Source organism: Oncorhynchus kisutch, linkage group LG26 (genome assembly GCF_002021735.2).
Source record: "Oncorhynchus kisutch isolate 150728-3 linkage group LG26, Okis_V2, whole genome shotgun sequence".
In the NCBI taxonomy this organism is placed as follows: Eukaryota; Metazoa; Chordata; class Actinopteri; order Salmoniformes; family Salmonidae; genus Oncorhynchus; species Oncorhynchus kisutch.
This window is the reverse complement of record NC_034199.2, coordinates 11358124-11385336: the sequence shown is the minus strand read 5'-3', so window position 1 is coordinate 11385336 and position 27213 is coordinate 11358124. Positions and strand designations below refer to the sequence as shown.

At 40.8% G+C, this 27213-nt stretch overlaps 1 protein-coding gene across 2 annotated transcripts in view; it reads right to left on the bottom strand.

The window, feature by feature from the left end:
• Positions 1–8405: 8405 nt before the first annotated feature.
• The window catches only part of LOC109870999 (polypeptide N-acetylgalactosaminyltransferase 13), an 81450-nt gene continuing 62642 nt past the window's right edge, over positions 8406–27213 (bottom strand). For both annotated transcript variants that reach the window (XM_031805896.1, XM_020461739.2), the window contains one exon: positions 8406–18130. In XM_031805896.1, the coding sequence (XP_031661756.1) occupies positions 17990–18130 (141 nt within the window). In that variant the 3' untranslated portion in view covers positions 8406–17989. The remainder of the gene's footprint in view (positions 18131–27213) is intronic.

Sequence of the window (27213 nt, the reverse complement as noted above, 5' to 3'; positions counted from 1 at the left end):
ATTGTCAGTAGAAACCACATTTGTTTCAGCAAGTCAGCCATATCAGCTATATTTTTTTTACAGGCAGTAAACAAGTCTAAATACACTGTTTCGATACCAGACAAGGCTCCGCTGATAGCCAGGTGTAGCAGTGGTAAGGTGTTGCGACTGCTATTGGGACAGCTTTATGTAGGGTCTAACAGTTTGTGGGCACCATTTGTCACCGTTATAGTGCAATTAACGTGTTGTTTAGTGTTGTGTTGTGTAGTGGCTTTGCTGGCATGCATCCGACATTGTTGTTTTTGCCCCACCAAGATTTACATGCTAAAATCGCAACTGATTTTGAAAAATTAATCATTTGAATTTAATGCCATTTTAACATATATTCATTGAATTATTGATATCGATAATCCTTTGTATATCAAAAATACTATTACTGGTATAAAACATTTTATGAAGGTACAGTATGTTAACACGTCTTTCCATACACCTTGTTATATTACAAATGAGCACATTCTAAAAACAGCACAGAGCCTGGGGCTGCCTTACACCAACATGCAGTGCCTTGCAAAAGTATTCATCCCCCTTGGTGTTTTACCTATTTTGGTGCATTACAACCTGTCATTTAATTTGATTTTTATTTGGATTTCATGTCATGGACATGTTATGTGTTGCATGAATATCTATCCACCCCCTTTGCTATGAAGCCCCTTAATAAGATCTGGTGCAACCAATTACCTTCAGAAGTAACATAATTAGTTAAATAAAGTCCACCTGTGTGCAATCTAAGTGTCACATGATCTGTGACATGATCTCAGTATATATACACCTGTTCTGAAGAAATATTTGGTATCTTCATAGTGGTAGGCATGTTGTGTAAATCAAATGATACAAACCCCCCCCCCCCCCCCCAATTTTTTTTTAATTCCAGGTTGCAAGGCAACAAAATAGGAAAAATGCTAAGTGGGGTGAATATTTTCGCAAGCCACTGTAACACTTGTAACAGCTAACACTGGGCCGGATCTGTATGTCAGTGCACTTATAATGTGCCTACAATAGCAGCATGTGTCCGAAGCAATAGTTCAAGCCTCTCGAGGCTAGACAGCAGCCACCAATGTCTTCATTATACCAAGGTAGAAGATGAAGAAGATTATTTATCTTATGTTTGTTGTGTAGTAAATATTTCAGCTTTTATTTTCATTGCTTTTGATTCGTCCCCCCCCCCCCCCCCCCGTAAACCACATTGTGTTGCATTCCGTGTCTGAAATATGCTGTATAAATAAAGCTTGATTTGATTTGAATTGTTTTTGATTTGAAGAAGAAAAAGAAGAAGACAAGCTAACTGCAGCATTCAGTCGTTTTATAATGACTATGGGGTGACATATTCTTCCCCTCATTATGAGGAATAGGCTACTTAAATACTTTTCTGTGAAAAGACCAAAGCATTAGCTTTGACTGGACAACGCCTGCTCCGTGCTGTGAGCTAGAGATTTTTAATTGCTATATTTTCAGACACAGCTAAAATTAGGCCAGACATCCTTACACTGTCTTGACTATGTCTACACTTTTAGTAGACAACATGCTACATAGGCCTAACTGGATAAATGTGAGTCTTTGTTTATTGAGTCACTATTTTACCCTATTGTGTTCTTATTACTGTGTAACTGTTGTTGTACAGTGTATCAACAGTGATCATGATATTTGTTACACTGTGTAAGAATAGATACACAGTAAGATGATCATTAGCAGGAATAAGAAGACTGTGAAGTGTTACCCTCTTCTGTCATATTGTTTCTGTCCAATTCAGACTGTTAGGATAAAACATCTGCTCGATGAGGATTTACTCTAAACACACAGACATCAGAATCAACGCAAGTCAATTACACAGCTAGCATTGGCTTTGTGGTGCAAGGGAGTCTGCTCTTGCATGGCTATTTATGGCCTGGCCCCGGCTAGATCAGTGACAAGGAACAATTTGAAAATGCCGTCTGAATAATCCCTTTAATTGTGAGCAATCCCTTGAACCCTCACACTCACACGATTAGTTTTCAATTTTAAGTTTCACATTGCACGTCACTCAAAAGTACTTAGAACATGTGGGTTAGAGGTTGATCGGAGTCTTTTCACAGAACACACTGAAAGGCTGTTGAGCTGTGCAACATTGTGCACTTAACTGGAAGATGTGCAGACGTGTTCTCGTCTCAAGATGATCCTAGATGGGTGATGGGTTGAGAGTAATGCACATTGCAAGAAGGACGGAGAAAAACATTCGCTAGTTGTGATCGCACATATAAAAAGGATGATTGATATCAGGGTTGGTATTTCAGATTCACATCATTAAGGAATCCTGTGAGGGTATGTTATTCTTGCTACTGAAGATACTTCGATTTTTTTGGGGCCAATATACCGTCTCCCATCAGAGTTTGATTGAAGGGAGTTTGATGTTCTTGTGTAACCCATTTAACAAAAATAGCCTGGGCAAGGCCTGATAGGAGGGCTGGGATTGATTTAATAATCTAATCAGAGAGACGTAGGGGAGATGCACTTATTGTCCACTTTATTTCAGCAGAGATGGCACTTGAGGTCATTCGCTGGGAAGAACAGCCAATCACTTCACAAGACATTCTCTAATTTCCCATCTCACCCCATAATCTCTCCGATCAGGGACACTGCATGGGCCGTGTTGCTGGTTTAATATTTGCTGGTTGATGGATTTGGAGCCTTGTTTCTCACCAATGCCGTTTACCTCTATTTGAAATACTATACAACCTTGTTTTTCGTTGGGACAATATTGATTTCCTAATGGAGCTCAAGGTTGATCAAAAATCCTCTATCCATGAAAGAAATGGGCTGTGATTTTCTCCGCGAAGACAGCGTTTTAACATTATCTAGGACATAATCTCCATCCCGAGTGGCACGCTATTCCATAGCGCACAACTTTTGACCAGAGCCCTGTGGACCCGGGTCAAAAGTAGTTCACTACCTAGGGATAGGGTGCCAATTAGGATACAGCCATGGCCACTCCATATGGAAGCAATAATAGGCCATCGCACATTCTTCTGTAATGTAACATGAGAGCATGTGGTGGATACTATAGTATCCCTGAGTGATTCCATGGAGCATCACAACTGGGTCAAATGGATAAAGCAACTGAGACAGACAAGAAGCTGTCAACATATTGTGGTTATCAAATAACATCTGTCCAAGAGTTGGGAGAGTTGGATTTAGTTATATAGAACATCCATCCTTCATTAACATAACATCATACATAATATGCTATATATAGTATGCATTGTTGAATACAGTGAATAATTACTGTACTGCAAAAAAGTGATATCTAAGCAAGACATATCTTATATTGAGGGATAATTAGCTTATCATTTGAGGTACTTGTGTGTTTTTTCTTACCAAAGCTAAATTATCTAGCATCATTTGCAGACGATTTTGTTTTGCAAGTCATTTATTTTATTTCAATAACTGTTTCAATATATTTTATCTTAATGTGACGACTAAGGTAAAATATCTTGAAAAATATCTTGAAATAAGATACATTTTACGTTTCATATATCGATTTCATATATCAGTTATCATACAAAAAGACTGTATCAAGACATAAAAAACCCTGGATGATACTAAAGGAAATCATACTTTAGTAAACAGTCATTTTGCAGGGATGTCTTATATGGAACAGCTAGTCTTATATGGAACAGCTAGTCTTATATGGAACAGCTAGTCTTATATGGAAGAGCTAGTCTTATATGGAACAGCTAGTCATATACGGAACAGCTAGTCTTATATGGAACAGCTAGTCATATACGGAACAGCTAGTCTTATATGGAACAGCTAGTCTTATATGGAACAGCTAGTCTTATATGGAAGAGCTAGTCTTATATGGAACAGCTAGTCATATACGGAACAGCTAGTCTTATATGGAACAGCTAGTCTTATATGGAACAGCTAGTCATATATGGAACAGCTAGTCATATATGGAACAGCTAGTAGCTAGTCTTATATGGAAAAGCTAGTCGTGTATGGAACAGCTAGTCCTATATGGATTTTGTCATTCTCTACAATATCAGCACAGGGCTTGTTGCTAATGTAGCAGTTTCTGGGCCTAGTTTTTTTGTTATCTGTTCGGATTTCAGCAGTCAGATAGGATTAAATGCATAGAAATAGAATGAATATACCTTGGCATCATTCTCTTGAATGGGGACTCCGGTTCTTTTAATTTTATTTCTATGAATTTAATCCTATTTGAATGACAAAATCTGATCAGATAACTTTTGAAAAACTGGGCACTGTTGATTGACGATTGAATACCACACAATAACTGTAGTTAGAAGCATGACTTCACTGCCTAATCATTGCTTTACTGTTTAAATGCTATTATCACAAGGCTCCTCCTCCTGTTTCACTGCTTAAATGGCTATGATCCCAAGGTTATTCTTAATCACTGTTTTACTGATAAAATGGCTATGATCACAAGGCTCCTCGTTATGATCACTTCCATTCAACATGTCAATATCCAGATTGCACCAAGGATTGCAAAACCATGTAAATTGCAGGTTATCTAGCAGCTGTATCCCAAATGGCAACCCTATTCCCCTATATAGCGTGCTACTTTTGACCAGGGTCAATGGCACTAGCCCTATATGCCATGTGAATTGGGACGCAGCCAAGTTCTGTACATTTTAATTGATGTACTACTACAGAGAGACACCTCTCCTGTGGCAATGGATCAGTCTCCCTAGTCTCCCACAGAGTCTAGCCTCACCATCTCTAATTAAAGCTACTTTTCATTCCGGGCACAGTGGAAGCGCAGGTCCCCATAACAATTAAGGACAGGCTTCCTCCACTGGTCCTCTGTGAGAAGAAAGGGGCCATCCAGGGCACTGATTATCCCTCCACTCTCCCCATTATTGGATTCACTTCTCTGCCTGAATAGAATCCCATATATCGAGCACCAGCAGGGAGAGAGAGGCTGGCAGACCCACACACAATCAAGCATATATCAGACACAAGGAGATAGAGAGGACAAACACATACAGTGCCTTACAAAAGCATTCATCCCCCTTGGCGTTTTACCTATTTTGTTGCATTACAACCTGTAATTGAAGTGCATTTTTTATTTGGATTTCATGTAATTGACATACACAAAATAGTCCAAATTGGTGAAGTGAAATGAAAAAAATAACTTGTTTAAAATTAAAAAGTTAAAAGGTTAAACGGAAAAGTGGTGCGTGCATATGTACGGTATTGCCCTCCTTTGCTATGAAGCCCCTAAATAAGATCTGGTGCAACCAATTACCTTCAGAAGTAACATAATTAGTTAAATAAAGTCCACCTGTGTGCAATCTAAGTGTCACGTGATCTGTTACATGATCTCAGTATATATACACCTGTTGTGAAAGGCTCCAGAGTCTGCAACACCACTAAGCAAGGGGCACCATGAAGACCAAAGAGCTCTCCAAACAGGTCACGGACAAAGTTGTGGAAAAGTACAGATCAGGGTTGGGTTATAAAAAAATATCAGAAACTTTGAACATCAAATGGAGCACCATTAAATCCATTATTAAAAAATGGAAAAAATATGGCACCACAACAAACCTGCCAAGAGAGGGCCACCCACCAAAACTCATGGACCAGGCAAGGAGGGCATTAATCGGAGAGGCAACAAAGAGACCAAAGATAACCCTGAAGGAGCTGCAAAGCTCCACAGCGGAGACTAGAGTATCTGTCCAGAGGACCACTTTAAGCCGAACACTCCACAGAGCTGGGCTTTACGGACGAGTGGCCAGAAAAAAGCCATTGCTTAAGTAAAAAAAATAAACAAACATATGGAAGAAGGTACTGTGGTCAGATGAGACAAAAATTTAGCTTTTTGGTCATCAAGGGAAACGCTATGTCTGGCACAAAGCTAACACCCCTCACCACCCCGAGAATACCATCCCCAGGATATTTTTCATTGGCAGGGACTGGGAAACTGGTCAGAATTGAAGAAATGATGGATGGCACTAAATACAGGGAAATTCTTGATGGAAACCTGTTTCAGTCTTCCAGAGATTCAAGACTGGGACGGGGGTTCACCTTCCAGCAGGACAATAACCCTAAGCAGCTGTAATTGCTGCAAAAGGTGGCTCTACAAAGTATTGACTTTGGGGTGCTGGGGTGAATAGTTATGCACGCTCAAGTTTTCTGTTTTTTTTGTCTATTTTGCATCTTCAAAGTGGTAGGCATGTTGTGTAAATCAAATGATAACCCCCCCCCCAAAAAAAAAAAAATATATTTTAATTCCAGGTTGTAAGGCAACAAAATAGAAAATTGCCAAGGGGGGTGAATACTTTCGCAAGCCATTGTATAGGACCGTGGCCTTCCTTCCATACATTAAATTGTAAGGATGTTTTTGTCTTGCCATACAGTAGTCATTACACCCACTTGATGTTTGGAAGAAATTAAAATGAATCATGTGAATAGCGGCACTTGTTATAAAAAGAAGCAAGCATCTAGTTATTTCTATGTGGGAAAGGGGATGGTGAATCTAGTAGTCGAGTGCTGTAGTAGCTAATACACTGCCCTTTCTTCGTACCCCTGCACATTGACTCGATACTGGTACATACTTCCTGTACTGTATATACCCATGTTATTTTTAATCATTATTTTTATTTGTTATTCAATGTGTATTTATTCCTTGTGTCACTATTTCTTTCTTTTTTCTTTATCTCTGCATTGTGTCATGCCCTGAACTTAGAGATCCTTATTTATTCTCTATGTTTGGTTGGGTTAGGGTGTGACTCGGGTGGGAAAATCTATGTTTTCTATTTCTTTGTTGTTTTGCCGAGTGTGGTTCCCAATCAGAGGCAGCTGTCTATCGTTGTCTCTGATTGGGGATCATATATAAGTTGTGATTTTCCGTTTGGGTTTTGTGGGGTGTTATTTTCTGTTTAGTGTCTGTGCCTGACGGAACTGTTCGCTTTCATTTTTGGATTTGTTATTTTTGTTTGAGTGTTTCTTGTAAATAAAGATCATGAACACTTTCCACGCTGCGCTTTGGTCCACTCTTCCTTCCACCGACGACGAGCGTTACACATTGTTGGAAAAGGACCCCTAAGTAAGCATTTCATAGTTCGTCTACACCCGTTGTTTACGGAGCATTTGACAAATAACATTTGATTTGATTTTGATATGATATTCAGGACACTGGATGTGAAATGTCTCTATCATCACAACCACAGAAGCTGGTGTATAATGGTCCATGAATCGTGTGAGTATTGAGGCTTTTCCAAAGCAGGCATGTCAGAATTGCAATCCTTTCTGTGTTAGTAATTCCCTGATGGTACAGGAGACAAACGGAAAATAGCTGTCTCCATGGTGAGGGGCACTGATCATGCAGTGGCTCCCGAGTGGCGCAGCGGTCTAAGGCACTGCATCTCAGTGCTAGAGGCATCACTACAGACCCTGGTTTGATCCCTGGCTGTATCATAACTGGCTGTGATCGGGAGTCCCATAGGGCGGTGCACAATTGGTCCGGGTTAGGGGAGGGTTTGGCCGGGGTAGGACAGTTAAGAATTAGTTCTTAACTGACTTGCCTAGTTAAATGAAAAATGCTCTACCTCTTAGAGCCACAGCAAGCCCAGTCAGATAACGTTTCCATTAGGCCATTATTTTAAACCATCTCACCCTGTAATGGACTGGCAGCCCTGGTCCCTGTGTGGCTATCTTATCCCCATATGTCCAGAACTGTCTGTCCAGGCCCTGCAGCTGCCCAAAGGTGTGAGCCTGGCTGATTGCTGATGGCTTAGTGTGCCTGCCTCAGAGTGCCTTGCTGCCTACTGCTGTGCAGAGGTGCTGAAGTGTTGCTCAGCCTAACTCAGATTGGGCCCCATGAGGAGTCGTTAATTACACTGGAGTGGTTGCCTTGGAGAGGTTTACTAATGTTTATTTTTTTTAAACTCCCCTTCTCTGATGTGGGCGGGGAAAATAGAAATATACCGTAAAGCAATTAAGTTGTTGCATCGAAATGTTACATACAAATTATGCAAATGATCTTTGAGACAGTTATACAGCCATGTACGGCCTCTATAAACCAAATTAGTGTGAAATCGTTTGTTGTCAAGAGATTTGTTGTCCCGGCCCCAGTGTTATCTGGACTTCATCCATAGCCTAACCCCTAGCCCTGACCTAACACCTACAGTATAATGAGCCTATTATTGAGCCATGGTTAAAAGCGCTGCCAGCTTCCTAGTAGCAGATATTAGGGTCTGGGTCCCAAATGGCACTCTATTCCCTATATTGTGCACTACTTTTGACCAGGAACTAGATTCCTATAGGCCCTGGTCAAATGTGGTGCACTATATAGGGAATAGGATGCCATTGTGGATGCATTCCCAGTAGATTAGAGATAAGAAGGAAGACACACTGGAGCCTTAAAAGTTTCAACAGAAAGGTTTAATCAACAACAAATGTATTGTTGTTCACAGTTTTATTCATACGCATCATCGCCAATAACAAAATGCGTGATTCCATCTAGCCTTTTTTTAAACATTTTTATTGCTGCTTTTTATTTTACAAAAATGTACGAACAGGTAACATACATCACTTTAGACCAATAAAGGTACAGTGTAACAGTTCAAAGTTGAAACACAATCTGTAGTACATTCCTATTGTAGTACCATGCACATAAATATAACCTACAGTAGGTCAAAATATAAACAATAAATATATATGGAGTTAATTCAATTAGAGTCTGAATGCCAAACAAACAATAGGCATAGATATGACAGTGTTCAAGCATTGATATAGTTTCAACATAAAAACAAATGAAACAGAGTAATAATCTCTCGTGTACAGTAATGTCCATTAGGTCATTTGTGGGTTTGTGTTGATGGGAGAGCTGATGAACCTCATAAACCCCAAGAAAGCATTACGTATTTCATTGATATTTCTAAACAGCGCACAGCAATGCCTTCAAATACATAACCATGCCACGTTTTACATTTCAATGGGGCTTTCAAGTTTTACAGCATGTTAGAAAAATAACTGGTTCTGTATGTACAGTTACTATGATGATTGACAGCGTTAGTTATTTACAGTACACATGTCAGCTGCTCCAGGTCGACAATCCATTGAAGAACAAATAGTTGTTCCACTTTCTTAAAGGAGCTAACACGTTGCCCATATCAAGCCATTTTGTGTGCGTCCATATTAGTGCACTACTATGAGACCTGGCCAATAGTAGTGTGATCTATAGGGAATAGGGTACGATTTAGGATACACATGTTTGACTGATGATCAAAATGGTACAGTAAAGTGGTTAAATAATATGATTAGTTTATATACCATTTATACTGTTGACATCGTTCATATTGATTTATTCACTAATGCTCGATGTTTCGGAGATCTTTATACTAAATGACTCATTTTCACAATAGCTTAATTCAATCAACTAGAAACTTGATATTCAGTCAACATTCTAAAAGAATTCACTACCTTTATGTCTTCGGGTCATTTTTGCTTTATGTTTCGATCGGGCAAAAGATTTGCCATAAAGAATCGTGCTAATGATTATGTAAACTATGATAATATAAGTGATGAACATGATGTATACATTTTAAGGAAACCTTAAAACAGACAAATGTATCCCAAATAAAATATAACAAATAAATAATCCAACATTACGGGGAGCTAACAATGATATTAGAATAAAAAAAAATCCTAAATATTTCTATGTAAAAATGGTCAAAAGAAATAACTGCATTCTGTGATATACTCCACTTATTGAGGGAAAGCAAACTGATTTTCTTGGCAGCTACATGCATCCATACATGAGTTCTGTATCACCTCCAATGTTTTGAGTTTTTACATCCTCTTAATGTACCCATCAACAACAACGAGGCATGTGCACAGGTAGGGGTATACCTATGTCAGACCCCTGGGACTTTTCCCTTCCACTCTATTGGGTGGTCACTCATTCTTTTTTTTGTATACAGTTCTTGTGGTTGTTGTTCTGAACCCACTGCCCCCAAGTGTCAAGTTCGCCACCCACCCACCCATCGGTTGGTCTGCCCTGTACGGAGCTCACGTGCACCTGGTTGTGCATTTTACCCAGACTACCCTGTACGGATATTGTGCATGCCCGGTATCCAAACATGCATGGCTTGTGATGCGGCTCACCAGTCGAGTGGGTGTAGCAAGCTATCTAGTTTAAATATTAACAGTACTGCCACACCATAGCAGCATAACATTTGATTAACACTTGATATCGCTTGATTTACATCATCATCAATATTCGGTCTGGTTGGCTGATATGCAGCAGCAGTTCATCATTTATTTCCTCATAGAATCATAGCCACGGGAAGGGTGCTGGAGGTTCTGCAGGACACCTGAAATTGAAATACATTTGGCAACGTTCTAGAATTACTGCTGTCTGTTCAGAAATAATTCAGAATAGCCTACTGCACCAAGAGTAGGCCTATAATTTAGCCACAAAGGATCAATATGACTTTTTTTAATTTAAATTGCTTAGCTGTGGATTGTGTGTAGCCCAGTCATAGTCTACAGTCAGATTTGCAGCGCGTTCCTGTCTGTGAACAGCATATACAATTGCGGGAAACACAGGCTGGAAAGCAAATGGCTCCTGCTGAAAAGAGAATACTCAAATCTGTCTGCTGTAGGCTACCACAACATTTTATTAACTTGCAAATAGGCCATTTGAGCAAACATTATTTACAAGAGAGGGATCAGCTTTTAGCACGAGTGCATCAGCCATTGCCGGTGAGTGAGCGGCGCATCATTGGGTGAGTCAATGACACTGGAAAGCTTTTTTAGGACTATAATGTCCTCCCCCATATAGTAAATATGTGTGTCTCCACACACCTAGGCCCAGGCTATTGATGACAGTTGTTTTTATTGAGCTCAGATTCTGTTTGTCAGGGTCATTTGTGCGGAATTAAAAAAGATTCTGCCAAAGTCTCCAGTCATGTAAATTTACATAGATGACATGCATTTATAAAAAGGCCCAATTGTTTTCGGACACTACGTTACTCAAATTTTTTCCCCATGTGTGCAGCTTCTGTAAGCACCTCTACTCTACTGCTCTATGCCACTAGGGAAATGTCCAGAGAGGACATATGAATAAAAAACTATTCCCTCGTTATGTCGAGAATCACAACTTATTTCTCTCATGATCACTACATAACAAAAGTAGTTTTTTTCAAGATCACAAGACCATTTTCTCATGATCACGTCATAACAAAAGTTGTTTTGTCGAGATCACGAGATCACGTGGACGTATTGATGATAGATGGACAGTATGGTTGAGGCTTATGTTAGTTAGCTAGCTAAGTTAGCTAGTTAAATTAGGTATTGGGGGGGGCTTAGCTAGCTAGTTTATACATTAAGGTTACTCTGCAGCATAGAGAGAGAGTATTAACTCTACAGTTAGAGTTATCGTAGCTTTCTAGAATGATTGTCAAACCACTTGATGAACTTAGGACTGCCAGAGCATCTAGCTAGCTGACGTTACGGGCTGGTATAGCGTTAGCTAATCGTAGCTAGTAAGCTATATAAACTTGCAAACAATGAAAAAGTCCACAGATATCTCTTTCTTTAAGAAGAGTAGTACAGGGGAGACTCAGCTGACAGGGGAGCAGCAGCAGAGGGTTAACGTTAGTGAGGATGCAGTCGAAGATGATGATGATAACATCATTGAGCAAGCCAATGAACAGGCGGAGGCAGCAAGAGAGCATGACAGAACAGAGGCAGAACATGACAGCGACGAACAGGCACAGGCAGCATCAGTGACAGAGCACAGTAAGAACAACAGACGGCAGCATGGCACGAAAGTGCAGAACAGGCAGCAACAACAGTTTCTCATGTTATAATTATTATTGTTATAAAATCAGAATAACTGATTTTGCCTCGTTTCATCCGAGATATATCCCAGTCAAGAGCAGAGAGGCCCAAACAGCCACATCTGATGTTTTTCGCTCGAACCCTTCGGGGGGATAGCATATGGGGCTTCATGAAAGAGTGGTACAGTAAGCATACAGTGCCTTGAGAAAGTATTCACCACCCTTGGCATTTTTGCTATTTTGTTGCCTTACAACCTAGAATTAAAATGGATTTTTAGGGGGGTTGTATCATTTAATTTACACAACATGTCTACCACTTTGAAGATGCAATTTTATTTATTTATTGTGGAACAAACAAGAAATAAGACAAAAAAAACTGAACTTGAGCGTGCATAACTACCCAAGTCAATACTTTGTAGAGCCACCTTTTGCAGCAATTACAGCTGCAAGTCTCTTGGGGTATGTCTCTATAAGCTTGGCACATCTAGCCGCTGGGATTTTTGCCCATTCTTCAAGGAAAAACCGCTCCAGCTCCTTCAAGTAGGATGGGTTCCGCTGGTGTACAGCAATCTTTAAGTCATACCACAGATTCTCAAATTGGATTGAGGTCTGGGCTTTAACTAGGCCAATCCAAGACATTTCAATGTTTCCCCTTAAACCACTCAAGTGTTGCTTTAACAGTATGATTAGGGTCATTGTCCTGCTGGAAGGTGAACCTCCCAACACCTCTTAAATCTCTGGAAGACTGAAACTGTATCCTGAAACCTGTAGTTAGCACCATCCATCATTCCTTCAATTCTGATCAGTTTCCCAGTCCCTGCAGATGAAAAACATCCCCACAGCATAATGCTGCCACCACCATGCTCCACCATGGGGATGGTTTTCTCGGGATGATGAGAGGTGTTGGGTTTGCACCAGACATAGCGTTTCCCTTTACTCTCATCTGACCAGATTACCTTCTTCCATGTATTTGGGAAGTCTCCCACATACCTTAGAGCACCAAACATGTTTGCTTACCTTTTTCTTTAAGCAATGTTTTTTTTTCTGGCCACTCTTCCATAAAGCCCAGCTCTGTGGAGTGTATGGCTTAAAGTGGTCCTATGGACAGATACTCCAATCTCCACTGTGGAGCTTTGCAGCTCCTTCAGGGTTATCTTTGGTCTCTTTGCCTCTCTGATTAATGCCCTCCTTGCCTGGTCCATGAATTGTGGTGGGTGGCACTTTTTTTTATAACCCCACCCTGATCTGTACCTCTCCAACTTTGTCCCTGACCTGTTTGGAGAGCTCCTTGGTCTTCATGGTGCCCCTTGCTTAGTGGGGCCTTTCAGAGCAGGTGTATATATACTGAGATCATGTAACAGATCATGTAACACATAGATTGCACACAGGTGTACTTTATTTTACTATGTGACTTCTGGAGGTAATTGGTTGCACCAGACTTTATTTAGGGGCTTCATAGCAAAGGGGTTGAATACATATGCACACACCACTTTTCCGTTTTATATTTTGTAATTTTTTTCATTTCACTTCACCAATTTGGACTATTTTATGTATGTCCATTACATGAAATCCAAATAAAAATGCATTTACATTACAGGATGTAATGCAACAAAATAGGTAAAACGGCAAGGGGGATGAATACTTTTACAAGGCACTGTAAATGGCTGGAATACTCTGACTAAAGACTGTCTACTTCTATGCCTGCCGGCACTTCAGTCTCCCCTCAGGTGATTCGGTGTTTACAATCTGAAGAGGGGTTAAGAAATTAGAAAAAAGCAACTTACAAAGATGAGGGATTTGTAGGCCATGCCCAATCAGAATAACATGCTATGTTAACATGGGCAGAATATGAAAAGCCGACTGCAATCAAATGCTCTCTCTCAGCCATCCTTAAATGCAGAGTATGATAAAGTAGTGAGGGAAAATAAAGTACATTTAAAACTGTTGGAGAAACCCTGCTCCTCACAGCTATGCAAAACCTTACACAGAGAGCACATAAAGAAACGGAAGGTCAGAATAAAGGACATTCCCTCTCTATTATGGAACTGCTAGCCAAGCATGATCACACAGTCAAAAGAAAAATGAAGTCAAAGAAATACTTTGGGCATAGTACACAAAACAAAATAATTGATTGCCTGGTCCGAAATGATCTGCACCTCAATAATTAGTGAAGTTGCACAAAGTGAGGCTTTCAGCATTATGGTTGACGAGATCAAAGACATTAGCAAGAAGGAACAGATGTCCTTAGTATCGAATTGCAATTACAATGGGTCAATATGTGAACGTTTTTTCACCTTTGAAGCAGCAGAGCGTCTGGATGCTGCAGCACTTTCACCGAAATTTGTACAATTACTGCAGAAGTATGGCCTTGACTACAGAAACCACCTAGTAGGGCAAGTATATGATGGTGCCTCTGTCATGAGCGGAAACAACACAGGTGTGCCAGCACCCATTAAATCAGAGTCCCCATTAGCCTTGTATGTTCACTGCAATGCACATTGCTTAACTGTAGTATTAGTTGACGGTGTGAAATGCATCCCTGAAGCATATTGTTTCTTTTCTCTTTTGCAGAAAATGTATGTCTTTGGGTCAGGGTCACATGTGCCACAAAGGTGGCAAGAGGTACAGAGGGAGATGTTTCAGGGGGCCCCGAGAGAGTTACAAAGGCTGATAGAGACACGGTGGGCATGTAGGTACAATGCTTGCAAGACCGTGAGGGCACAGACTGCCAGCCATCATACAGACTACTGAAAGAAATATCTGAAGAGAGAAATGGTGACAGAGCCGTAGAGGCAAGAGCTCTATTAGCCCAAATAGATCTAGTTTATTGGCCTCCTTGTAACAGTCACCAATGTTTTTGGTGAGATTAAACATCTGTCAGACATTTTACAGTCCCCACAACTCAAATTTGGGCACGGCTGTTACCCTTGTTGATTCTCTTGTTGACACCTTGAACATTGATACATTGGATGTTGCACCTCCAGGCCATCCCAGGGCGTCAGGTCACACCAAGCTCTAGGCTTGATGGGCATCACATTCCCACTCCAATAGTTCAAAGTCCGGTCAACACAGATAAGGAGTCATTTCCAATTGTTGATGTGCTTCTCTCTGAGGTGAAGAGAATATTTCCTCAAGAAAATTGTTTCATCATGCAAGGGATGCAAGCCTTGAATCTCTGCAGTCACACATTTTGTGAGAAAAATGTAGTGTTTCCATTTGCCTCACAATACAACTGCAGCACTGAGGATCTGGAATATGAGATCCCTCAGCTTAAGCGAATTCTTGTTAGAAAGCAAACTAGTGGCTTGGAAACACCAACCCGTTTAAAAGAGCTCACAGTCTTCCTTGAGCCATTTAGGGAGGTGTTCCACAAGATGTTTAAACTGCAAAATAACACTTGCATTGTGAGCACTGTAGCATGTGAGCACAGTTTTCCAAGACCGTCTTGAGAAATACAACGAGTGACGAGCGATTGAGCAATTTGGGGGTGTAGAGTCAAGAAGAGCGAGGGCCATAAATCTTGAGGATTTTGTGGATGTGTTTGCCAAAAGACACAGCAACAGGCAAATAAATCTGTATTGAAAATAATGTAGCCTAATAAAGCAGGGATATGAATAGGTTGTGAGTAGGCTATAGTAAAATGTATATTGTTGTCCATAATTATGTTTTTTGTTTTGTTTTTCATTTTTGGACATATTTCATATTTTTGTTTATAACAAGACACAGCAACAGCCAAATAACGCTGTATTGAAAATAATTGTAGGCGTCTCTGTGGCGTTTTTAAACCTGAGTAGGCTTGTTCCCAGTAAATGTTTTGCTCCTTGCAATCAATGTACTGATTTCAAATTAAAGCTGTATATTTGTCTTTCTAAGGAAAAGGGCAACTAGCCCATTTGAAGAACAATCGCCTAGCACATGTATATACAGATACAGAACACATTAAAACAGGATTGTTGTGGAACTTAAAATGTTAACTGTACTGGTATTAGTCTATGCACATCAGATAAATAGTAACATTTAACTGTGAAATAAGAAACCAAAGTATATCAGTATGCGATTCCTTAACTCTAATATTGACAGTTTCCAACTAGCCTATATACTACAACAGCATAATAGAATTCCTGAAATTCAGTTACGGCTTTTGGTTTTGGTGTGCCACCCCAAGATTTTCAGTGGCCCCAACTGGCCACCCACCCCTATGAACAATTTCTGGGGGCGCCACTGATTGTGCGTCTGAACAAATGAATGGGTGATGCGTGGTTCTTCCGATTATCTCGTGATCTCGACAAATCAACTTTTGTTATATAGTGAACGTGAGAAGTTGTGATCGCGACATAGAAGGGAATTCTTTGTTTTGATTAATATGTCCCCTCTTGACTTCCGTAATGCAATGCTTTATTATAAAGGTGATTAAAAAAAAAATAATCTCATGAGTTCCGGTACTTCAGAGTTCCACTGTTCACCCCTCTCTCTCGCACTCACTTTTTGCTCCGGCACCTCAAGATTGACAAATTAAGTACTGAACACAGGTAGTATAGAATCTGGCTAACCACCATATACTAAAATATCCACACAAACCACCAGCCAGCCAGCAATACACTGAGTGTATAAAATATTAGTAACACCTGCTCTTTCCACGACAGACTGACTAGGTGAATCCAGATGAAAGCTATGATCCCTTATCGAGGTCACTTGTTACATCCACTTCAATGAGTGTAGATGAAGGGAAGGAGACAAGTTAAAGAAGGATTTTTAAGCCTTGAGACAATTGAGACATGGATGGTGTATGTGTGCCATTCAGAGGGTGAATGGGCAAGACAAAATATTTAAGTGCCTTTGAACGTGATATGATAGTAGGTACCAGGCGCACCGGTTTGAGTGTGCCAAGAACTGTAACGTCGCTGGATTTTTCACGCTCAACAGTTTCCTGTGAGTATCAGGAATGGTCCACTACCCAAAGGACATCCAGTCAACTTGACACAACTGTGGGAAGCATTGGAGTCAAAATGGGCCAGCATCCGTGTGGAACGCTTTCGGCACCTTGTAGAGTCCAAGCCCTGGCGAATTGAGTCAAAATGTGTGCAACTCAATATAAGTAAGGTGTTCCTAATATTTTGTACACTCAGTGTACATCACGTTAGATTATATATATTATATTATGTAGTTATTATTTAAGAGCATTGAAGATGAATCACAATTTGTAAAAAATAATAGATGTAGCTAACTAGCAGATTTACATCAATCATCAACATCCCTCTTTTCCCGATGTCAATCATGTCTTTCGGAGGCACTGTAGCTAACTAGCTCGCTTACAATTTGTGATGGGTGAGTGTGTTGCTGAAATAAATAGGCCTATGCTCAAAAATGTTTGTTATTAATTTTGAGATCTGAATTATGAAAGTCTTATATTTGGGGTGAGAGGGGGTTGGGTGGGGGGCTTTGTTCATTTTGAGCACCTGCTCCCTGAAAGATCTGTGCATGGCACTGACAACAACCCTTACCCTTAGACCCTTCATCCTCAGATTTACAGGTGGTTCTGACATAAATATGAATTGGGGGTGTCCAATATCACAGAACAGAATAATTGACCTTGCAGGGTTGCACTTTAAACAAAACACTTATGTACAGAGCCAGAGTAGATTGTCCATGAGGCCCCACAGACGCATACTACAACGCTCTGACTAGGAAATGCTATCCTGCTACTGGTGCTTCTGCTGTACTAAAGTCTGAACTCTGACCTCACACATGACCAGCCCTGAGAGCTATCAGACATATACAGTATCACTGATTCCAGCTTCCTCCACGTGTAAAAGTGTTAGTCACCGTCACTACAGACGCGCCCAGATGATTCAACCATACAGAGAGATCTGGCTGAGAGTGTGCCGGTCAACCTCTGGGCAATCACTTTGTGTAATATTGACTGAATGGGAGGAGCAGCATCTCAGATAAAGCCCTTGCAGAGCCTCAGAAGCCCCATAATAAAATACTACAGGCTGCTGCCTGCCTGCTTCTTCCCCACCCGCGAGTGCTGAAGGAGGCAGGAACACGTGCATGACAAAAGACACCTGGTGGAGCGAGGTGAGGTCGTGGCCAGTTTAGGTGGGGGCGAGTCTGGCCGGTGTGGTGGTGAGTGAATGTGGAGGTCCTACTCCTGGGTCAGATCAGAGCGTCAGCGTCATGTTGCGGAGGAGCCACTGCTGGGAGCGGCTGCCTGTGCAGTCTCTCAGGGTGGGCACCATCTTGTCCTCCTCAGTAGGCATGTCCAGACATTGGTTACTGTTGACATGCAGCAAGGTCAGCCGCTGGGGAGAGAGGTGCAGGCAGAAACAGGCACACACACACACAAACAAACAAACACACACACACAAACACACGGGTGAATGAGCATTACGCACTAAACACATGGGCACTGCAAAAAGTGAGCCGAGATTCTGGCCTCTGCTCCACCTGCAGCCAGAGAGATGGTTTCTGGGTAGATTAGATTACAGATGAGCACCACTTCAACATATTTTAAAATTGATGTTTTCCACCCACTCATACAGATTTTGCAGTATCTTCCCCAGCAGCTTGTATGTGGATTACACTTCATTTACAGAAACGTCATCACTGGGTATTGAAATGATGCATACTTGTGTTCGGCCAAATAAGTGTCAAACCTTTCAAAATAAATGTTGTGATTAAAAAAAACAGATGCTCCTGAATGTACCCAAGGACTTTCACCTCAGGAGGATTCGTTTGGTAGAAATCAATCTTTTGAGTGCCGTCACAATGATGCCTGTATTCCCCACGTCGATACCTAAGCCCCAAAACGAATGGCAAGGAGAGGAGACATAAAAGCTCTTAATTAACCACTTATGGCCACTCTCTCTCTCAGAGGTAATGTACTTAGCCAGTTTATACCTCCGTTGGCGGTCGTTACTCTTGTCATAATGACCATACAGAGTGCAGACGGCAGAATCCAATTCTTACCGTTATGGCCGCGTTTTACTTCTTAAGGACGGAAAATGCAATTCTCTTTCCAAGAGCCATGACATACATTGTAAAACGACATAAAAAAAGTATGTAGGTCTGTGAGGGGGGGGGGCAACAGCCCAACCAGTAGTGTAACCCGTCAGAACAGATTTTCCCATTATGAATCTCCAGCTCATTGTGTGTTGTGTTTTCTTCTTGTTATCACCATTTCAATTAAATTCAGGCCAATTTCTCTCATGAGATGACCTATTGGTAACGGAGAGGGATTCCCCCCCCCCATTTACACCTTGTGTTCTGGCCTGTAAGCCCGTGGCATATGAGGCTGATTCTCTTGTTCTTCTCACATACTCAATTTCACACGGACAGATTCTGTGAGAGGGGCCATTGATTTGAAAATCAATAGGTAGGCTACTGAGAGGAGATGGGAGGAAATGGTTGGGAATCAGACCGACTTGAACGGTGTCAGGTGCTGCAGGTGTGTGTGTGTGTTCATGTGATACAGCTCTGTGTGCGTTGGGACACCAGTCGTCGTGCAGAGCCATTGTAGAAGTACAGTAGAGAATGCTCAATCTGCAATCTGTCCCTCCTTGTGTACCGTACAGTAGAATAGCAATCAGATGAGCTCGCAACTTTAAGATAATAGAGTGTTTGGCATCAATAGCTAAACTTTTAATAGGAAGACAGACTATTTTATGTTCTTTTGGCACATCATTCACACATCCCAGGAGGTGTTTTCCAAAACAATGTGTGACTGGTACACACTAAATCCAAGTGACACCTTGAGACCAATGAGACCAATGAGGATTGATTTTGTATTATAGGTTGACAGAATGCTAGAATCCTTATTCCCCATTCCTATTGCTTAAGGGTTTGATTAAATGCAATGAGTTTCCTTCCAGGCAGTTTTTCCTGGCCATTGTGCTCTCACCACAGCTTTGCTCTTTGGGGTCTAGGCTGGGTTACTGTAAAGCACTTAATGAATTAATACATTTTCCTGCAGTGTAACTGAGAGGCATAAGCATTGTTACCGCCAAGTTAAATGAAAAATCATTAGTAATATGAGGTTTTAGTAATAATCAATAAATGAAAACAGCACATGACTAAGAACACACTGATTCAACAATATACAATGGTTCATACGTAGACTTTGCAGCAATGATTGTCTTTGACTTTGAGGCAGTAGCGGTGCGTGGGTCAAATCACCAGGGAAGCCAATCCAGAAAAAGAAGCCATATTAAAACCTGTGTGTTGTGAAAACTGCGTTGTTTGCTCTATAATCTGCTCTATAACACCGTGATATATAGGCCTAAGGCCGAGACAATAAGACGACGCAGTGGCAGAATAAATTCTAATAATACACATTTGTTTCATTACAAAACCGGAGAGCAACATTTATCTGGGGAAGTTCACATAAAAAAAATATTGCATGTAACAAACAGTTACATGACCTACAGCATGGTCAAGTAAGTTAATGTTTATGACATTTTCAGACTACTAAACAGCTATTGAGTTAGAGTTACGGCAAGTCGTAAAGAAAACAGGAGCTGCCTCCACTACTCCAGCACCATTTTAACTTCAACATTTCAACATCTAATCACCTATGCTTTAGTCTAGGACAGTGACAACTAAAAGATACCAAAAACTATTCAGTCCAATCAACGTAAGCTAAATATGATGTGGCTGTCCATGGTACTGATTTTTGTGTGAGTGTGAGTGCATGCAAGTAGAAAAAACATGTTGACTCACCCTACTTACAGAGAAACGGTAATGCCATCCCCCTCTTTCATGTTGCCTAAACGGTCTATGACTCTGTCATACAGTACACACTTTTTAGTTTTTGTTGTCCTAAGCTACCAGGCTAAAATACTTGCTCGCTAGCCTAACTTATTTTCATGGTCAACGATACGCCAGGCCAGCTAGTTAACATTAGCCTACTACATCTAGCTACATGTTGAACTTCCATCTTCTCAGGCCAGGGGCACAATGTATGAATTTATGGTTGGATCAGAATTGCCATCATAATCCTTGGCAGTACGAAGGCTTATGTAAAACCACATGTTCCTATCTCCAACGGTGGTTAATTTAGGAAAGGGATGAGGACAACAACACAACAATTTTTTTCTGTCAATAAGGATGTTTGGCTTGTGATGTGATTGGTCTTAAATCAAATCCAAACTGGCTTCCCTTGACACTTTTTTTTGGTGCGCCAGGACCATTCACAGCTGAGCTCACGTAGTTTAGCTCAATGCTGATTGGCTATTATTTTACATATTTTTATAAAGTGAGGCCAAATGCTCGCTGGCTTCCCTTGCATTCAATGCTACGGGCGGCAACAATGTCATACACTTTCTGACCAGACAGCTTCAGATAGACACTCTACACATACTGAGACAGAGGGGCGCTGTTTTGTTCGTTCGAATGCTTTCTCCAATGAGATACATACAGCCTCTTGTGAATTGATTTTTTTTTAATGAAAGACAGAGAAAGCCCTTTTTTTTAAATTACTTTTTTTGGGGAAGCCTGGCTTCCCTTGGCATCCATGAATACACCACCACTGCTTTGAGGTAAGTTTGTCCTGAAGCTGTATTGGAAAGTATTCACACCCCTTGACTTTCCCAACATTTTGTTGTGTTACAGACTGAATTTTAAACGGATTAAATGTCACTGGCTTACACACAATACCCCATAATGTCAAAGTGGAATTATGTTTTTAGAAATGTTTACTAAAAAGCTGAAATGTCTTGAGTCAATAAGTATTCAACCCCTTTTTTATGGCGTGTAAAATGTGCTTAACAAGTCACATAATAAGTTGCATGGACTCACTCTGTGTGCAACAATAGCGTAACATGAGTTTTGAATGACTACCTAATTTCTGTACCCCACACATAAATGTATCTGTAAGGTCCCTCAGTCTAGCAGTGAATTTCAAACACAGATTCAACCACAAAGACCAGGGAGTTTTTCCAATGACTAGCAAAGTAGGGCACCTATTAGTAGGGTAAAAAAGAGAAAAGGCAGACATTAAATATCCCTTTGAGCACGGTGAAGTTATTAATTACACTTTGGAAGATGTATCAATATACCCAGTCACTTCAAAGATACAGGCATTCTTCCATACTCAGTTGCCAGAGAGGAAGGAAAATGCTCAGACATTTAACCATGAGGCCAATGATGACTTTAAAACAGTTACACAGTTTAATGGCTGTGATAAGAGAACTGAGGTGGGAACAACAACATTGTAGTCACTCCACAATACTAACCTAAATGACAGAGTGAAAAGAAGGAAGCTTGTTCCAAATAAAATATTCCAAAACATGCATCCTGTTCGCAATAAGGCACTAAAGTAAAACTGCAAAAAATGTGTCATAGAAGTTAACTTTATGAACCTAAACTGCACTCAACGAGCTGTATAAAGCCATAAGCAAACAAGAAAATGCTCATCCAGAAGCGGTGCTCCTAGTGGCCAGGGACTTCAATGCAGGTGTCATGACTCTCCTGGTTGAGGATCCAAGGCCTCAGATCAGCTTGGCAAATGGCTGACAGATAGCCATACCCATCTCTATCCCACAGAAGAGGAGAGGGGGGCTGGGACAGTTTTATGACACCTCACGCCAATCGTAAATCTTATGCAGCAGAGAACTCTTGCCTGCTCTTCAGTATCAACCAAAGGAATGCCTTTGTCTAGAGAGACTGTTACCCGCTCAAAAAGTGAATATTGGAACAATATTTCTAAGATAGGAATGTTAGGAATGGTCAGTGGGGATCTAAAGAATAATCATGTCATATTGTTGTTCATTTTGTGATGTCATTAAACTGTATAACAAATACTGTAACTTGAAGAGCTTTCACACTGTATGTCAGGTTTACATCCTTTACGTTGTGTAGGAAATATGAAGAACAATGAAACTGTTTTTAATTAAGATAGGAATGTGATTTTATTTTTCGAACGAGATCATAGTTTTCATGTGTCTTGCACATTAACCAAGCCACGCCCCGAATGAGGTCAGAAGAGCGTGTCCGTGTGATGGAACCGTCCTTTTCGACCAGAGTGCTTAAAAGGACTCGCTAAGAATTAACATATCAGACCAGCAAGCTCGAAGCGTGAGCTAAACGTTACAAATGCTTAACTCCCAGACCAGAAAGCGTGCAGCTGTGGCTACACGTTGAAATTGTTGGAAACTCAAATTCAACACGAGGTGTAGAAGAGAAATTCACTTTACACACAGCTGTGCATGTAAAGTGATCTAGAACCTTGACTATCTACCCGAGGCAGAAAAGAGGCGAAAAGCTCACCTCAGAAAATCAATGGTACATCTGATTAGCTGTCTTCCGTCAGATATCGAGAAAAGTGAATCTAAATGACTATCCTACTACAATCATCATCATTGGAGACCAGACCACTAAGAAGAAAGACATTGTGACCTCTGGTGGACAACCAAAGCCTTACACCTATCGAGCCAATCCCCATAAAAGGATTGATTGGTTTCAACAGAGAGACGACAAACAAAGACATCTACACGTAAATACATTGCATTTCTTACCCAAATGAGCGGTGGCTTGTGTGTAAGGTCTATGGTTACTGTGAGCGTAGTTTCCAACTGTACGATAAATGTCCCTTTTTCCCTATCTCTATTTTCCCCATCCCCTTTTCCATCTCTGTATAATAAGCCGTCATATCTTGTCAGTCCACTAGGGACATTTGCATGTGTATGTGTATTCTGTGTTATTATTAAGTTAGTTAGTAAATAAATCCTTAAATACATTTGTGTAGAACTGAAATAATGAGAAAAGGATGGGGTTCTTGCGGATTCAAGAAGTCTGCGAAGTTCAGAATGAGACTGATATGAGGTAACGATTAATAAACGACTGCTATCGACATATCTTATAAATATCCTCTTGAGTTTAATTCGGGAGATGATAACTCATTAAACAACTTATTTTGTGGTGGCCCAAATTCCTACTTAGTTAATTGTTACATGATTAATTTAATCAAGTAACAATTAAATATAGTTGGTTGATTCGATAAATAAAAATCATCACATTAATCAAAGTCACGTCACGACACAGGCAAACTTAAATCTGTTTTACCTCATTTCGAACAGCATGTCACATGTGCCACCAGAAGAAGAAAAACCACCTTTACTTCACACACAGACACACATACAAAACTCTCTGCATTTGGCAAATCTGACCATAATTCTATCCTCCTGATTCCTGCTCACAAGCAAAAACTGACTCGCTCAATACTGAAGTGGTCAAATGAGACGAATGCTACGCTAAAGGACTGTTTTCCTAGCACAGACTGTGATTCATCCAATGGCATTGAGGAGTATACAACATCAGTCACTGGCTTCATCAATATGTGCATCGATGACGTCGTCTCCACAGGTACCGTACGTACATATCCCAACCAGAAGCTGTAGAATACAGGCAACATCCGCACTGAGCTAAAGGCTAGAGATGACGCTTTCAAGGAGTGGGACACTAATCTGGACGCTTTTATGAAATTTCTCTATGCCCTCAGACAAACCATCTAACAGGAAAAGCACCAGCTGTTCCGGATGACTCTGTGATCACACTCTCCGCAGCCGATGTGAGCAAGACCTTTAAACAGGTCAACATTCACAAGGTGGCGGATGGATTATCGGGATGTGTACTCAGAGCATGCGCGGACCAACTGGCAAGTGTCTTTACTGACATTTTCAACCTCTCCCTGGCCGAGTCTGTAATACCTACATGTCCCTGTGCCCAAGAACGCCAAGATAACCTGCCTTAAATGACTACCGCCCCATAGCACTCACATCTGTAGCCATGAAGTGCTTTGAAAGGCTGGTCATGGCTCACATCAACAACATCATCACGGAAACCCTTGTCACTAATTCGTGGACTACAGGAAAAGGATAGCTGAAGACACCCCCATTCACATCGATTGGGATGCAATGTAGCGAGTCGAGAGCTTCAAGTTCCTTGGTGTCCACATCACCGACAAACTATCATGGTTCAAACACACCAAGACAGTCGTGAACAGGGCACAACAATGTCTACTCCCCTTCAGGAGACTGAGAAGATTTGGCATGGGTCCCCAGATCCTAAAGAAGTTATACAGCTGCACCAACGAGAGCATCATGACCGGTTGCATCACTGCCTGGTATGGCAACCGTTCGGCATCCGACCATAAGGTGCTACAGAGGATACTGGCCATCTGGCCCAGTACATCACTGGGGCCAAGTTTCCTGCCATCCAGGACCTCTATACTAGGCGGTGTCAGAGGAAGGCCCACTTTAAAAAAAAGACTCCAGCCACCCTAGTCATAGGCTGTTTTCTCTGTTACCGCACGGCAAGCAGTACCGGAGTGCCAAGTCTAGTTCCAAAAGGGTCCTTAACAGCTTCTACCCCCAAGCCATAAGACAGCAGAACAATTAATCAAATGGCTACCCGGACTATTTGCAATGACCCCCCTTTAGTTTAGTTTTTTTTACACTGCTGCTACTCGCTGTTTATTATCTATGCATAGTCCATTTACCACTACCTACATGTACATATCACCTCTATTACCTTGACTAACCTGTACCTCCGCACATTGACTCGGTACTGGTACATAGACTGGTATATAGGCTTGTTACTGTTATTTTACTTGTTTTACTTTAGTTTATTTAACTATTTTTCTTCAGATTGCATTGTTGCTTAAGGGCTTGTAAGTAAGCATTTCACGGTAAGGTTTACACTTGTTGTATTCGGCACATGTGACAAATTCAATTTGATTTGATTTATTTGATATGTCCTGAATGCAAAAGGCATTATGTTTAGGGAAAATGGTGGTGTCTGCATTATGTTATGGGTATGCTTGTCATCGGTAAGTACTAGGGAGTAAAAAAAAATCAAATGGAATAGAGCTAAGTACAGGCAAAATCCTAGAGGAAAACCTGGTTCAGTCTGCTTTCCAACAGACACTGGGAGACAAATTCACATTTCAGCAGGACAATAAGATAAAACAAAAGGCCAGAATTTTTTAAGATATCAGGAAGAACTACATAAGTGTTGCTAATGCTCTCCACTTTCTGGAGGACCGAGTTTTGACATCAGTGGAATGCTAAGTGGAAGCAGAGTATGCTAACTAAGGAGATAGGGACTATTTGAAGAATATAAAATATAAATATAGAATAAAAAATATTAATCAAATATCATCCAACTCGGAATTGTATATCAGGAACTCGGGCCACTTTCTAGAGCTACAACCTGAAGATCAATGACATCATCATGATTAGACCTAGTTTTTTCAGTTCCCAGTTGTCTTGAAAGCACCATAAATCCAGAGAATGCCAGACTTTGATGACAACATTTGCCCACAAAGGACCATCTTCGTGTTCAAGTGAGCACATCACAACAAGGTGAGTCCAAAAATGTCTTGTATGCTGCTGCATAAATGATGTAATATGCCAGGGAGATATGTATACTGTAGCTAAGAAAATAATACTAAGTGTATGTTGTGTAGTAAGCTGTTAGTAAACCATATGCCTCACCCTAATAATTTGGTCTATTTCGCCTACAGTTCTGACTGTTCTGACTGTTCTGACTTGGTTGTGCACATGTAGCCTATAACCTGTTTTAGAAATGTAATCATCGATTTTTGTAAGAGCTTTCATTGTCAGCTTATTTGCCCCCTTTATTTATCCAACGGTTGTGACTTGGTGTACAGGGAGAACACTGTAAGAAGTGTCCATGTTCTGAATTCTGTCGCTGTTCATTTCAAAAGTTCTTAACAAATAGTTACATTGACTACGTGCGCCGTCGCTCCCTCATTAATGTCTTAATCAAAATTTCTGATGGCCTCATATGCCATAGTTTGTACATCTCAATTGTCAAGAGAAACAACATTTGTTTAAGCAAGTCAGCCATATCAGGTATGTTTATTTTAAAGGCAGGAAATGAGGTTTAATTAACTGTTTCACTGCCAGACAAGGCTCCGCTGATAGCCAAGTGTAGCAGTGGTAAGATGTTGGAACTTTCACGTTTGTCACCGTGAAAGTGCAATTAATGTATTGTTTAGTGTTGTGTAGTGGCTTTGCTGGAATTCATCCCCACCAAGATTCACATGCTAAAATGTCCACTGCCTTGGAGTAAGGGTAAAGGGTAGGAATTTTCTCTGCTATCCACATTATTTTGGGTATAGGGGAAGGTCACTTTTTTTTCTCCAAATGTTCAGGGAGGGTTGGTAAAAAAAATATTTATTGTACTGAAGGGAGGGTCACCCATTTTAATTTCAGAGAGGTATGATTTTCTCCAGGTACAGTATCCCTCATTATAAATAACGTACAGTCCCTTATCCAGAAAGACCCACAGCTGTAATCACTGCCCAAGGTGATTCTAACATCTAACTCAGGGGTGTGAGTACTTATGTAAATGGTTACTTCTG